General features: G+C 34.3%; 1 protein-coding gene across 4 annotated transcripts in view; it reads right to left on the bottom strand.

Moving 5' to 3' along the window:
* The window catches only part of CDIN1 (CDAN1 interacting nuclease 1), a 131,870-nt gene that overhangs the window by 64,813 nt on the left and 50,073 nt on the right, over window positions 1-16,984 (bottom strand). For 3 of the 4 annotated variants that reach the window (XM_040068558.1, XM_040068561.2, XM_040068560.2), the window contains 5 exons: window positions 14,779-14,858; window positions 14,376-14,425; window positions 11,480-11,547; window positions 6,412-6,477; window positions 3,965-4,070 (listed from right to left, as the gene is read on the bottom strand). In XM_040068558.1, the coding sequence (XP_039924492.1) occupies window positions 3,965-4,070; window positions 6,412-6,477; window positions 11,480-11,547; window positions 14,376-14,425; window positions 14,779-14,858 (370 nt within the window). Of the gene's footprint in view, window positions 1-2,528; window positions 2,877-3,964; window positions 4,071-6,411; window positions 6,478-11,479; window positions 11,548-14,375; window positions 14,426-14,778; window positions 14,859-16,984 lie in introns of those variants that run through there. The other variant, XM_058421194.1, reaches the window with a different exon arrangement.

The following is a 16,984-nucleotide window of genomic DNA, read 5'->3' on the forward strand; positions in this document are numbered from 1 at the left end:
CTTTTTCACTACATGAAATTGCCTTTAGTTTAATAACAGTGTCAAATACGACATTTTACTATGGTTTTCCTCACATACAGTAAAGTTTCTTTAGCTAATAATGACGTCAGGCTATCTCCTGGGACGCTCTAGAAATTACATTCCAGACTGTACATATGCCTTAGCCATGCGTGAAGAAGATAGAAAATGTAAATTGCTGTATTTGCGCTTATATCTTACAGCAAGTCACTGACAGGGCACCCACTAATTACTGTTTGAACCATGTGCTGCTCATCTGGATATCCTTAGAAAACAGTAGTCATGCCTGTCAGCTCTGACTAACAGACTTATAGCTAGGACTCCAATTTTTAATTTAAATTGAAAGAAAGTTATAAAATCAGACACTATGGAAGAAAGAAAAAGAAACAGCAACATTCATCTAAACCCTAAAATAATTTACAACACATTCATAGACCCCATTTTAAAGTGCAATCTGCATAACTTGCTCTCCAAATTACCTTTGGTCACACTAACTGTTCAATAGCTTTTATGCTCATAGTTACAACAAATGCACCAATGTAGACCAGTGAAAAATGAAGTGTGGTATCTACTACTTGCGCACAAAGCAATTATATTTTGTGCATGGAGGTTTTTTATTTACCTAGTGGCAGTGTAAGCTACAACCTGCTCAGTGGATGCTACCACTCTGGAGGAACAAACATACAGAGGGAAGTATATGAATGCTAAGTTTGTCTGGTATATACAATAGCTCTTTTTCCTAAAACGTAACTCTGCAAAATCAGTCTGGGAATATGCAAGACCAAACTTGCCTTTTCCTGTTTCTTATTATTGAAAAAAAATCTCAGTATCTAAACAACATCTTAAATTATAACTGTGCAAATCCACTGACAAGGTACACTTTGTACATTTTTAATGTGAAGCTTAATTTGAGGATGAGGTTGCAGTGCACCACTGCAATTGAAAATTGCTTAACAATACCATTGATGTATGAGCCATAAAAAACCTCACTAAGCTGTCCCTGCAGAACTCAGAGTAATAAAAAGGTGTTCTTCTGCACTGAGGTGAACAGACATGGTTGACTGCATCTAGGGAGCTGTTCTGTTAAATGAGAAAGTGCCATTTCTTTCCTGTCAGTACAGACCAATTTAAGACACTCATAGATTTAGTTAGCACAAAGTACAGGATTTAATGAAATACACACATAACAGCAAACAAGCCCCAGCTATGTTCAAAGCTTTCAGTCAGATTCTGAATAGAATTCAACTTACATCTGTGACATGTGAGAAAAGAACACAGAAACTTTTCTAGTTTGACTCCCCATTTTTAGATAAGCAATAAAAAAGCTGAATGGAAAAGATCTAAACCCTCTCACTTGCATTCCTTTCAAAGTATCTGGATTTGTGCTTCTATCCACATCTACCACGTGATACAGATTTTCTCTTGAATTTCATTTCTGCTTTAAATTCAACCAATGGGTCAGGTTTTAAAAACCCTAAACTATTACTTGAGTGTCATATCATCTCTATTGTGAACTCATGCTTGCTCTCCAAATAATTTCTCTTTCAAGAGAAAGGGAGACAAAGGCGTGGTGAATTGACCGAAAATCTAGTTCTCTCTTGAGAACTCTCTGCTTAGACTGATTAAATCATACAAAATTGGTTCACAGTTTGTGCAGCTATACCTGTGTCCTTTCATATAAACAGTTCCACAGACCAATGAAAGTTAACTGTCTAATCTATGTTGCAACCTGATCTGTCAACATGTGTTCATTAACCCAACCGTCATTATATTAGAAACGACAGTAATTCAGAACTCGCTTCAGAAGATGTGGCACAGTCAGCTTGGCCAAGCACTACCAAAATTAAAACTAACAGGACTTACTCTTTAAAAAAAAACCTCACAGAAATCTGCCTAATCTTCTTAATGAACCTCATTTTTGGATTTAGGGTGTAACGAATCTTACTATGGAGAGTTCTTTATATGATTAGTTCAATTCACTGTATTTAAGAATCAACCATTTTTTGTAGTTGTTGCCAATACAAACAGCTATAACAGCAGATTTGGGAAAATCTCAAAACTACTTCCAAAATGTTTTATTGATCCACGTATCACTCCAGTCTAGCTTTTGCAACATTGAAGATACTTGACAAACAGCTCAGTGAGAGATGTTATTCCATTTTTTTTGAATAATTAATTGGTACATGTTAAAATTAAAATGAAGTTAGCAAGGACTTGGTTTCTTGATAAAAGCATAAGAGAAGTTTCCTTTGGAAATGTCAGATGCAAATGGTACACACTGTTCTCAAATGTTTTACACTAAAATGGGAATAGACACTTCATAGCACAAAAAAAAAGACAGAAACTGCAATGGCAATTTTATCATAAACAACAACTGCATCAGTGCCTTCATTCTACTTGTCAATCCAAGTTTCACCACATCTCCACTTAGTATCTTTAGGCTCACGTTATCTGTTTAAAATTCACTTATTGGAGGTATTCTTCTCTGATACCATAATGGATGCCTTCAAACACACCCTTTACACTCAGGAAGTATTCCAGCACATCTAATGGTCTTCTCCCAGCCTGAGCCGCTCCATTTCCTTTACAGTGACGTGCAGTTCAGCACTGCTTGCATCACAGTCTTTTCTGCCATTCTCACCATTTGCCTAGATATTGTATATGCTCAAATTTCTTTCTAAGTTATATATTCAGTATTTCACAACTTATTTTCTACAACTCTTCTAAAGTATAATACCTTCATCCAAAAACTGACAGCCTTCCAAGTTTTCCATCACCTTGATTCAAGCTTTCCAATTCTCAGCTTTCTGGGATTGTCAAATAAGAGCAGGTCCTTTTCATATCAATCAAGAGTGCTGCTGCAGAGCATAATTCCACACTTTGATGATGTTATTATGAAGATCTGGTTTCCCTTTCTCTGCTGCTTTCTACTGAACCTGCTTTTAAGGTACTTCTGAAGGTAATGCTATTCATTTTCACATTCAGCTGAAATACTAATGGTCACCAGACTAGTCTCTGATACTGGTGCACACCCCCTTTTTGTTGCATGTTCACACACTCGTGCCATGTTCTCCACCATCCCTCTGATAGTCTCTCGTGGGCATTGAGAAGACTTTTAGATTTATGATTTAAAAAAATCTGTTATTAAAACTTTAATTTGCCTCACTATCTTGCTTGGGGTTCTAATACATAGAAAAATGGCATTGAAGGTGAAGCATTGTGTTTAGTATTTTTTGGGGAAAAAAAATTTGCCAGTGAGGAGGCATCTAGTACCACGGAAAGATTTATAAATACATACAATAATGACTTTTAGAACAGTAAAGCTGAAGTATTTTAACCATATTTAAAAGAAAATGTCTTTACACCAACACCATAGATATTGCCACAAAATTCTGTCTAGCACAACTTATTTCCCCTCTTATCCTGCAAACACTTACTACCTTTTCAACTTGAAGATAAGCATAATTATTGCTTCAAATGTAAATAATATACAAAAGAAATATTTTACTAAAAAAACCCCACTGTGAAACAGTACTGTCCTACACTACATAAAATGCCACTGAGCAAAAACATCCTTTATACACAAACCCCACTTGGTTAGACTGTGAAGATTTTTTAACAAATTTGTCACCTTGCATGTATTCCAAAACATTACAGCAAAATCTTCCTTCTCAGTGAGGTACTAAAAAACTGACATATAACTTCTATACCAAGGTAACTTACTCTGTCATCTAGCATCACTGTAAAATCACCATATATATTTGCTGCATGTTAACAATCAAGATCTCAATTTTTCATAAATATTTCAGCACACCAATCTGAAATGCTAATTAATGACATACAAAATGCCAGATTAGTAACATGTAGAGTCAGTAGTGTTTTATCCAATAACTTCTTTTTAAAATGAAGTCCTATTTATTTATAAGGAAAAAGCATAGAAATATACCTGTTCCAGTAGCTCCAAAACTGGTCCTGCAAGTAGGCTTGGTGGCTACTTTCATCACCAAATGAGGCTTTGCTTTCAATCCAGTGAATTATGTGTCCTTCCACAGCTAGGGTGACAGCAGAAAATAAAATGAACTCTGAAAGTCACACTCAACAACCTGTAAGAGTGTGTTAGGGAACATTCTATTTACTCCACAATCTACCACATAATTCATACTTGCAACTGAGTTACATATTTGTAAAAATTATCTTTCAAATATGCACATAGGGCATTTAAAAAAAAATACCAGATAATACTTTTAACAGATAATCACATGAATTTCACTTTAATTAGACCCTATTCCACATATCTGCATTTATTCTAACACAAGCAGAATGTATAGAAAAAGAGATTAGACTAAGAAGCAGTTGTATTCTTCTACTACCCTTTGCCGGAAGGTAGTTGTCAGGTAAGAAATTGAAAACTTCTGCTGAATGATAAAAACAGCTAAGCTGCTAAAGACAGATGCCAATCCAGCATGGAAGGTGTAAGAAAGTGAAGGAAATTCATCCTGGACTATTTCCTTTCTTTTGTAAAACCAGTAGTGTTTCATCAGAAAGAAGTCAGTAGTAAGAAGGCTTATGCAAAAGAATACGATTTTGAGTTTTTGTTTCTTTCTCTGCCTTGGAATTTGTTTTGGTTCATGTCTTTCCTCATTTCTTGCATGAACAAACTACTAATATTGATAAAATCATCATTTTTTGGACAAAGGAATGTTGTCTCTGAAGCTGATAATGTAATTTTGCAGAAGAAATCATGAGCATCACTATAAAAGACCATTCTTTCTCCAAAAGGTGTTGTTGGGTATCATTGTAAAGATCTTTAAAAATGTTACCTTTATTTTGAGTTACCTACAATATCCTCAACTGTGATGCCTTAGCCTAAATTTGACTTGGAATGAGGTTTTCAGAGAACATGCAAGCCCAGAAGCACTACACAGAAAGATTACAAGAGGCTATAGCAGCAAATGATTGACCACAGACTGCAAAATTACTCAGGAAATCTGGGAAAGTAACTCATGAAGTCACCACACTAAGCTTTATGTGCCACCACCACTCTGCCATCAGTAACCCAGTAACTTACATGCTACAACATCCTTCCCCACCCTCAACACCTTTAGACCCCAGGAAATATAACAGCTGAGGTATAATCAGCTCAGAAGCTATTTCTAAGAAACATTTGTTTTTCCTAGGTATGTACTCAGTCATGAAGAAAAGACTCCAAGGACTGCTATACCTTAGTTCAGATGAGGCAACAGAGAGAACATGATTTCCTGTAAGTCTCAAGTGATTATAATAATTTGAAAGAAGCAATGCACTGTTATTATTTGAATTTGAGACAAATATATGCAAACAAATTAATGACTGTAACCTTCTTTCTAATAGGATAATATTACAAACAGAATTCTTTGGGGTGTTTCCTGGCTTCCCTTCTCAAGAATTAAAAAAAAAAAAAAAAAAAGTTGCTTTTCTAGTTTCCTTTTGATCAGGCTCATGAACAGGTGGGACATAATCTCTTGTTTTTAATATAAATGTGGGTACCTTAACACCAAGTGTGTACTGTGTTTATTATGGTCCACATTACTGGGCAATCTTACTAATACATACAACTTTCTGAAGAGCAGGAAAAGATGGAGGCAAGGCTCTTTTCAGTGTCCAGTAACAGGAATAGTGGCAATGGGTACAAACCTAAACACAGGAGTGTCCACCTGTGGAAACCAGCAACCACTTTTTTACTGTGAGGGTGCCTGAGCATAGGCACACGTTACCTAGAAAGGTGGTGGATTCTCCCTCCTTGCTGATGTTCAAGAGCTGTCACATGGCCTCAAGACCAGAAAAGGTAGATGAACTTTATCACGACCTTTATACTTTTGGTCCTTAATCTTTCTTGCTGTTCAGGCTTTTAAAAAATAATAAAGAACTGCAGAGTTTTAAAAAATAATAAAGAACTGCAGAGTGGTATTTGGATGCAAAGTGATGGCAAAAAGAATAACTGCATGATGACAAACCTTTATGCAATGACCTATAGGGGTAATGTAATACTCTTAAGACTACTTTGAACTGATTTGGTCTAGAAGTAAAAGCTATTATAGCTATTTCAGAGCTTAGTTCAGAAGGCAGCGGGTAGAATACATTAGAGGGAGCAGGGATTTGGGGGTTTTTACTGTTGTTTCTTTTCCTTTTTTTTTTAATAATGAGGTAGAAACATGCAGAGAGACTAAAGGAGAAACACTGGGTAACACTATTTAGGATCAAATCTCTCTGACTCAAACTAGAAGTCCTTAAAATTATTGGGTAACTCCTGAAGAGACTTATTTGCAGTATCCTAGAATATGCTCTGCTTAAGTAGCCATAATATTTTAGCATGAGCACTTCTACACAAAATAAACATTCTTTTAGAAAACTTACCTACTGGCACTTCTAAAATAAAGTCTGGTGTTTTGTCATAACCCTTTGCACGAAGCTGATCTTCAGCTGTACATAGAAAATAAGAACTACTGTTTATAAAACTATTCCATTAAGTAGACAGCAGCATAATTAATTTTATTCTAAATAAGAGTGCAAGAATTACTAATGCAGTCATACATATCTTTCTTATGCATGCAATGCTGTGTCAGATTAAATGAACCTTTGTAGAAAACCTGAAGCATGGATATAAAAATGCTTCTTTGTCATCCCTGCATTTTTATGTCTTCATTATAAACATCATTAATTCAAGCTGTCATACAGTATTTTATAACCTGCAAATATTCAAAATAAAGAGGTATATTCACTGATTGAAAGAAGAGTCTCTCCACCTTTGGATGTGTTAAGATTAATCCTGCTAACACCACAAATTTAGATATACACTCACTGCTGCCTTGGTTTTATTTTTAATGTTAGTATAAAGTTGTTAAAAAAAAAAGAACAAGAAAAACCTTTTCTCCCAGAAATTTACTAAAGTTAAAGAAGAGATATAATTATAGTTTCTCTTGCATTCTGAATTCTGTAGAATTTATCCAATTACTGAACATAAAAAGATTTAGACATTCTGTAACATTAAGTGTAAAACTTTCATACTTACAAATATTAGAGCTGAATATTTCAAAAATAATAATGAGGGAGCAAGACAAAAATGCAAAAGGCAGAAGATGCTTCCTTTTAAAAAGCAGGGGAAAAAAAAGAAAGGAAAAAAAGCCCATGACACCCCTTAATATTTTTAAACTATTGTCCTTGATTTCTGATACCATTACACTGGTATTTCTGAAACACCCATTTCTCCATTAGAATTTGGAGTGACCTGGTCATTCAATTCCAGGCATGGCTTTCTGTCTTCACCCAAGCTCAACTAATGGCACTACCTAGTAACAAGTAAGGCTGTGTAGCCCCTTAACACCTACTGAGCTGTTGACATTGTCATGCATCCCATTCGCCTTTCTACATCACCTTTGATTAAAATTAATGGTCCATTCTCACTGTTGGGTAGCTTATTTCCAATCCATTTATCAGGTTAGGACAGTAGTTTCATGGCAAATGTTCAGAACTCAGTTTTTGAATACTTTGTACAAATCCTGAAAGGTCAGCAGTTTGAGTACAAGTAAAACTTTAATGACAAGAAACACACACTAACTTAGAAATCAAAATACTGTAATATTGCCAAAAGCTAACTCTCCCACTATTTTTCATTGAAGAATATAAGTCTGAAGTATTTTATATACTGAACTAATTCTGAAAGTGGAACAGAAGTAAGTTTGGACAGCTGAAAATTCGTCAGTAAACTGCAATATCTGTTGATTCTTTTTGAGTGGTACTATGTTATTTTTTTAAATTTTGAGGGAATTTCTTCACTATAAACATACTACACTGTAAATCGAAGTCTTTGCAGTGTGACATTTCATTATATCATATGATAAGGTAATGAAAAAGGTTTCTAGGATTTGGAGACAGACTTGTTTTTTGACTATATTTTGAAACTTAGATTGTATCATGTACACAGATAAATGATAAGATCAAGAAGTTTCTAATTTAACAGAACCTCTGAATTGAAAGTTTGATGACATAACATAAAAATGAATTAATGTTCTACATAATCTTTTAATCCTTATTTCAACATTACAATTTTATCCAAATGTAGTTAACTGCAACTGCTCTTGTTTAAAATAATCTAGGGTAGACAACAGGATGTCCCAGCTGAAATTTTGTTCGTTTATGAGCAATAGCAATGGAAAGGTCACTCTTTTCTTTCACATCTAACAACTGCTAGTACCACAAAATAATGGAAATAGACCTTAAAAAAACTTACTGAAAACCAAAGCAGATGTGAACACGTTTCAATAGGTTAATGTGGCAGGTCTCTGAACTGGAATCTGCATCAGCATTACTTTTAATATTCTTCAGGAGATTATTTTTTCAAGGGTGCCCAATTACTTTTAAAATCTTTGAATACTAATTCATGGCTTGAAAAAGAACATGTTTTTTGTTTTAAATCTAGTTCTGAATGTCTTCATGTGGTTTCTCCTAGCATTCTATACTGTGATTAACATTAGAAGACATATTACAAACCATGTTTATTATTGATGCATCTATCATGTGCAGAAACAGAACTTTGCATTATTACTTCTCCAAATGTTTTGAAGCTTTATAAGTCTGGGGAAGAAATAATTACCAAAACTCCTCATAACCAAAGTAAAAATTTTGTTTTAAACCATAATCATCAAAAAGAAGTTCAAAAAAGAAGCTTTTCAGTCCCAGGTATGTTTCACATTGGTCCAGAAACTACGGAGGCAGCATTCTGCACCTCAAAAGATCTTTAAACTCCAGCACAGATTAAGAAAATAATTCAGTAACTGCTTGAAAGACAACCCACAGCAGTTTTGACAGTTACATTTATAAATCTCAGGTTTGAAAATTATGTGGAAACAGCCCTAATAAGTAGTTTGTAAACAGATACCAAATTAATTTAGATTTTCAACAAAACTGCAGCTTCATATTTACCATAATGACACACTCAGTCAGAACCATTTAACACATTATTGTTCTTACACTAGCCCTCTTCTGCTGGTGCATGAATGAGCTACAACTGCAAATTTAAGATTAATCAGAAAACACTGATCAGATTTTTTGACTGATATCCACTGGTGGGAACCAAAGGAGGATGAAGCTCAGTACCTCCCATATATCTAAAAGCTTTCCTAACATATTCATGGTAAAGATACAAATAACAAATCCTATACAGAACCTAGAAACTCCAGGCATTTCAGAATGGCATGTGAAGCTGTGAGCCTGTTTTGATAAAATGTTTCTATTGATCACTTTAATCTCAAGCCAAGTGATGAAGACGTATTTTTGCTGTAGAAAGGACATGGTATATGAAGTACTTCTCACGAACAGTAGATTAATAAAATATAACCTCCATTAGTGTGTATCGGTCTCCAGTCAATTCCAGGGTGAGTCTGAAGGTGTTACTTCTGATCTTGTAGGCACTGAAAGCCAACTGCTCTAGAAACAGACAAATTCTGTCCCGAAAAGCTGCTTCATGCTCCAAGACTATACTGAGGCCCTTCATATTCATTGTGTCCCTTGACTGTACCTTCCTCTCCTGTACTCGACTCTCTGTTGCCCAGGTGAACACATTTGATACAAATCCTCTGACTATTCTTGAAGAACAGTACAAAGGAATAGTACACTAATATGGGAACTGCAAAATTTCTGTTTCTTTGAAATGTGTTAAAAAGTAATGGAATTACAAACCATAAGCCATGTAAATCATAAGCCACCTTCAAACTGACAATGAAATATTATGCAACAAAGCCTGAATTTTTGGACCTATGGGAAATGCTGTCATCGCTTCTGTTTTTCTGGTGCTTTCTTCAAGCAGTTTTGGAACTAATTTTTCAGAAAGGAAAGGCCGTATTGCAAGGGACTTGCAGATATTTAAGGAAAGCTGTTTTTTAAGAATACTCCAAATCCCGAACACATCTAGAACCTGAATTACATATGTGATCACAGACATAATAAATACAAATCTTAACATATCTTAAATCATGACTAAACAATACTTCACTATACATAAAATGTGAACAACAAATTAAGCTCTCTATCTTCATATTCCCGAAAGTTAACCCAGTCTAGATGTTTTAATTCAATAGCACAAATTTCTTCAAGCTAATTTCTAAAGACAAAATTGATCCTTATTCAAAGTCATGAAACACTAAAATTTAAAAGTGATTTTAGTGTTTAAGCTTACACAATGCAAATAAAATGATAATTGTTGGGTTGAGGATCCCTTAGTAGGTCATCCAGTCCATTCCCTTGTATCGTGACAGAATTGATTTCATTACCAGCTTTGATAGATGAATGTCAAATCTGGCCTTGAATTTTTCATTGAAGGTGATTCCACAACCTTTCCTGACAGTTTGTTTTATATTTATTGCTCCTAGAACTGTTTGGTATTTTAACTTGCCATCATCTCTGCAATTACAGCTTAAGCTTTTTACCTGTATCCATGCTCTTACAGTCAAATAAGAAAATCTGCCTCTTCTTATTTTCATAGTGTCATTTGCAAGTTTGAGATAGTTAATGCTATCCTTTTTTCACTTTTCTCTAAAATAAAAGAGCACACTAATTCTGTTCCTTAATAATACAGAAAAATCTCTCAAAAAGCTTAATAACACTTTCTAACTTCTTATATTTGTTTAAGGTTTCCAACATCTTAACCTGATACAGCTTCAGGAGAGATCACAGTTCCAGGTAAACCCAGCAAAATTCCCTTTTCACACAAATTTAGTACAATGCTTAACCATTAACAGAAGAGAGCACTTCACTGTTGTCTCATCACATAAGGAATCCGAGATTTAAGAAGTCATTGTTTACTATCACATTTAGAGAATGGATACTTTAAACATTAATCTTTGTTTCCATGGCACTCATGTAAAAGAAAAATACTGCAAGCTAAAAGAAAAAAATGAAAGTAACTTCTGAACTAATTAATCCCTAAAATAACTTTAAAAATGGCGAGTGTAAAAAAGAGTAATTGCATTGATTGGGCAAAAAGCAGGGGGCAAAAATTCAGCAGAAACTGCACAGCAAGGTAAATGAGTGAACCTTCTAGCAGTCCTTTAATACATAAAGCATTCTGAAGCTAATATTTCATATGCTTCTTCCTAAATCTCATAAGGCCTGGATTATGGCTAATATCTCATGACACCAAAAGTAATACTGCAGCAGATATTAAAGCATTTTTTCCAGCTACTTATTCTATAAAATATTAATTGCAAGCCTGTGCATGTGCTGTATATATAGGGTATTAGGTAACTGAGATCCTGCTCAGTTCTAAATCAATAAAAGATAACATATATATATAGCATCAATCATATTTTACTCTTCCTTTACTACCTAATATAGGGAGCATTTGGACTGAATTTTGTCGTAGGTAAACAGTTACCAACATCTCTGAAGTTTAAGAATTTACTGGCTAGCCTCTACTACAGATTCTTACCTATGAAAGAGAGATTTTTTTCCAAAAGCATTTCTCGCAGCAAGACTTCGTGCTCATGCCCAATAGCGCTGATAGCTTTAGGTTAAGAAATGGAAGATTACTTTGGAAAAGAAGCAGCTTCATATAAACATCATACGTAAAGTAATAAATCAGAGACTGTGTTTCAGAAGTGATGAGTTATTTGAACCCTAAATTTTGAAAATTCTTCTAGTGATTTTTAGAAGCATAAACAGCTTTGCAAAAATTAGATTATTGTACCAACAGCACACTTTTATAGAATTAAGACCCATTTGGCCATATTTATTCAGTATAATTACGGACAATATTTCCATTTTTTCTTTATTGTTTATTCTTCTAAATACAAAAGAAAATGTGAACCTAAAACATGCAGTTAAAGTTTTTTTACCTTCAAAGTTGCTCTTTACTGACTAGTAATCAATCCTCCAATCCAGCAAAGGATGAAACAAACTGATTTTCTTTCTTTATATTCTGAAATTGATAGGTACTACATCCATCTGAAACATCTTACTGTAAAAAAACATCATTTTAATTGATTTTTCAAAAGCATGAACTAATGTCAGGGAAGGATGAAATCGTATTTTATAGTGAAGTCCTTTTCACTTCACTTGTTCAACAACTTGTTGATCCAATGTGCTATTCCTTGCAATATGTAAAGACGCCACCATTTTAAATATTTTAATGTAGCTTCCTGGAGGTCAAAGTTCTATTCTGGAAGCTTTTAAGAAGAGTCTTATGAAACAATATGATAAAAGACCTTATGTTAAAAGCAGTTAAGCACTAAATTGTTTAAAGTAACTTCTTAAACAGCAAATCACTTTACCATTACAGTTCATTACTAAGCTTATATGAACACTTCATAATGAACAGCAAAAAAAAAATTCTACAGAATCATTTCATATGTACATACAGCTTATATCAACTGAAACTATTTATTATGTTAAACTCTACTAGCAATTGCAGAACAAAAGGGACAAATGAAGAATGGCAAAAAGGTAAGAAATATACTGCAAATAGAATTTACAATGCACCATAAGCAAAAACACTTAGTCTATAATAATACCTGTTATTGATGTATGGCAATGACCATGGGGCAAAACTTGTAAATAACCTCAGAAGCCATTTTCTACTCATGCAATCTAGCAGCCTAGTTTCCCGTAAGCATCTGAACTATTACTGAAAAATAGCCTCTTGGCATTTACAAAGAGGTTGACTTCATACTTTGGTCCATGCATATACAATTAGATAGTTATATTTAAAATCAATATGCAATCCTTCAGAAGACATTATGCTTTTAAAACCTTAACTTTAAATTGATTTTTAACTATTTTATGCACCTCAAAATTAACATCTAATTCAGCAACATACTTGCAGTAATGCACTCACACAGCTTAGTATTAAACTTTTCTGTACCAAAATGGAATTGAAAAACTCCTCATTACTCTCACTGATGTCACTACATATTCAACAACAGATCTGAGCCAGAATCTGAAGAGGATATAAAAGCCTTTTCTAGACTGCAGGCAAGTAAGTCTCAAAAATGGTTCATAATTCTACATATGTGTCTTTATTACTTTTTAAACATGGCAATTTTGTAAGACTACAGCCAGATTGCTCATCCACAAGATATTAATCTTAAAATTCTGGATATGAAAACTAGTGATCAACAACCCTTTAAAATGTGTGGCTTATTAAATTAATCCACTTTCAGAGAGCTTTGTTCAATTGTGAAGATAATCTCAATGAATATTTAAAATTACAATTAAACGCACGAAATACAAAGACAATTAGAACTCTCCTGCTGCTGTTAAAGTAAATGGGGATAGGGCTGAGGCTACACAACACTACACATAAGTGTTTCTAGTGGGAATAAAGTTTTTTTAAGGAGTGACAATCACATGTATCACAACTACAGGAAGTATTGTTTTTCATGCATAACTAAACTGTAGCTTTCCTATCCTGCACCTATATAGTGAAACCAACATCTTCTCCCAAACTGCATGCAGAGATTCATGCAAGGATTCTCTAGGACTTGGGAAGGAACTGCCTTACTAGCCTGCTCAGTGACAGCAGGCCATGAATTTGAAATTTTTCCTTTGACTGCAGACTGAAACAGAAGAACTGCTCCTGCAGGACTTTATTAAAATAGATTTGGGTTCTTAGTGATCATTCCTACCACATTCTAATCTTAGTCTAGAACACTCAGAGACACGTGGAATTCCCTCAGTGTACACACTGTATGGCTCTCTAATTAACTACTTTATCACTACAAAAAAAAAAAAAAAAAAAAAACAACACCACCCTGAAAATTCAGGATATATAAGGGTTTTTTACTACGGCTAGTATAATTTCCTTCAAAAATAAGTGAAAATAAAAGAACTGCACTGGAATATCAGATAGGAGTTTAAAAATCTGTTCAATCACACCTGAATTATACCTGGAAAAATTTCAGTTAAAACTCATATTCATAACAGAGCAAAACCATAATGTTGAACACTAGGAAACTTATTCATTTAATCACAGAATAGCTGAGATTGGAAGGTATTTCCAGAGATCATCTAGTCCAACTCCTCCACTCAAAACATCGTCACTTAGTCTTAAGCAAAAACCAGGTATGCTTTTCAACTAAAAACCTAAGAGGCTCAGTCAGGCATATGAATGTGTAACTACCAAACTGACATCTTCCCATCGTCCATCTGATTTTTGTTAGTTAAGAGAAAGCTCTGCAGTGACCCTCTAGCTGACTGAATGTAAAAGAAAAAGAGTATGAAATGTGTTTTGTGAAGCAGAACTTTATGTCAGGTTAAAACTAGACACATCTCTTCCACACAGTCTAAGCTCATCAATTGTGCACCTAAAATTTTATGGGAAAGGATACTGTTTGATGCAGTCCACCAGTGGTCCATAACAACAGTCATTCACAGTACACTGCAGACAAATAAGAGAAGTAGTATACTGATGGGCAACTACAAAACCATTACAGTTAAAGAGTATCTTAAAAACAGTAATTACTTTTCCTCAAAAAGGCCATCAGATGCTGTTCAGATTTAATCACAGAAAACAAAAACTGCATGCTTTTATTCACTATAAAAGCGAGCTATTAAAAAGTGAAATGCTCCCCTCACAAATATTGCACTGCCATTTATAGTGCACTCTGACCTCACTGATAGTTTATGATGACAGTAATTAAATGAGGTTTAAAATCCTCTAGTCTGCTAGGCAGATAACAGAATTGCCACAGGAAAAAAACCCAAACCAAACAAAACAAGTGTGATTAATACCTGATAGACTTGATTTGCTAGCACTCCATCTGGAATCTGAGAAGGGTCCCGTAGCATACTATTTATAAGAGTTTTGGAGGCTAGAGAAATAAAAATAAGAAAACATACAAAAACCCTGTTACACTTTATTAATAAAAACATTGATGATATTAATAATTTTGAAAATTATCCACACAGAAAATACAAACTTACAAATCCATAACGACTTACCCATTCTGATACAATTTACTCTAAAGTCTTGAAACACCAAAGGATTTTATCAGCCCAAGGTGAAAGCAGGCCCTCATTTACTTAGTTCCACTGGACAGTTTGTGCTTTACAAGCATCATGCAGCTTCTAAGGAAACTGCTTAGTCTACAATAAGTGTAACTCAAAATAACCTTCATATCCTATTAGAACTTTTGGAAGAAGATATGTAAAAATTCAAAACAGCCTTTAAAAAAAACTTTTTAAGGACTTAATGATTCCAATTTATTAGTTTTCAAATGCAAGTATTTACTTACTCACTGTTGACACATTTTTCTGAGTGCATTTAAGAGCTGGGAAAAAGGTTCTCTCTGCTTTTTTGAAATGTACAAAGGTAAGTCAAAAGAAATAAGAAGTTAATTTTAGCACCTACCATTTTTTTACTCACTGATATTGATACTACAAGGAAAAAATAATGTAAACCAGGAGATACCATTAATTTATTTTCAAATACATTCTTTGCAATCCTCAGCATTATTTTCTCTCTATGTGCTTAGTCTGGATAGCTGCAAATACCAATTAATTACTAATAGTAGTGGAAAGACTTAATTCTAGAAAAATACCTTCTAAAAACATCAAATATTTAATTTTAAAATTTCTCAGAGAAAAGTCAACACTGCACATGCTGCCTCTGTCCTGGGAACAACCTCTGATGGAGCTCAGCTGGTGGTGTATTTACATCATTGAATCCTTAAGTGTGGATCAGGTTTGAGACTAGCAAGGTTCCCCACTTTGCCAAAGTGTGACTTCTGAGTAATTTCTTTAACCTGTGTGTGCTTCAATCCTGTAAACAAAATGAAAAACTCCTCTTTTCCTGTTCTTCATCTGTTTTGCCCCAACTCAGAGCCAAAGCTTTGTCATGGTCTTCAGTAACTGAATCAAAAGGCTCAGGTGACACTGCGAAAAGGATTGACGGAGCCTGTGACACGAAGGGATCTGCCACATAAGCAGCAATGCTGCTGCATTAATGGATGTGTTCCATCCAAAGTGCTTCACTGAAAGTAAAGGAGACTGGCACTGTAATCCACTTCCTAAGTTACCTCTTAAAAGCATCACATTCAGGTGAACACAGCATTTGCAAGAGAATAACTTATTCTGGAAACTGTACCACATGAAGCAATGGAATACAAGCCCCTGAATGAGTTTAAAGGCTTTGCAAGAGCTACAAAGAGCTATCATCACAGGCAGGAGCAAAAGTTTGTGCAAATGTTTTTAAAGACCATGATTTCCACTAAGCAAAAACACATCCAGAAGCTACATGCTCAGTACATCTATGTATGTTATTACTCTCATATGAAATAAACATTACTTCTATAAGTTAATACTAAGAGTAAATAGGCATTTTACCTTAGCCTTTGCATGCTATTAAAAATGCAAGCTTTACTCAGCATAACAACTTTGAAAATGTGAAACAAAAGGTGGTGTGCATACTTACATTACTAACACTAAAAATTTAAACCACCATTTTTCACTTGGTAGGAATAATATGCAGGTAACAGTTTGCCAATAGAGAGATTGATAGAATGGTAAAATAATGAAAAGCGTAACACAGAATCCACTGCTTTGAAGGGCTACTGATCTAGATATTTGATTATAAAAAATTAAGTATTTTTATGTCTAATCAAATTCCAGAAAAACACCAGAGATTTGCATTTCGAAAATGTTTAACTGGACACTATTTTGAGTAATGAGCTACAGGTGCAAAATAAATTTCCTCTATTTCTAAGACTCTCAACTTCAGTTTCTCAGTTCTGGTTACCAGATATTTTATTCTTTACCTCTATCACAGTAACGACTTTACATACCCAATTTTATATTAGGCTGATGTCACATTGGTTCTACAAGTTGTTAAACTATGCTTCTATAAGAAAAGGCATTAAACAGAACTGATTAATATACTGGATTTGAATGTATTATCTTTTTCTTACATAAACATTATTTGCTTATGTAATGTCCTGCA

This window comes from Hirundo rustica, chromosome 6 (genome assembly GCF_015227805.2).
Source record: "Hirundo rustica isolate bHirRus1 chromosome 6, bHirRus1.pri.v3, whole genome shotgun sequence".
Lineage (NCBI taxonomy): Eukaryota > Metazoa > Chordata > Aves > Passeriformes > Hirundinidae > Hirundo > Hirundo rustica.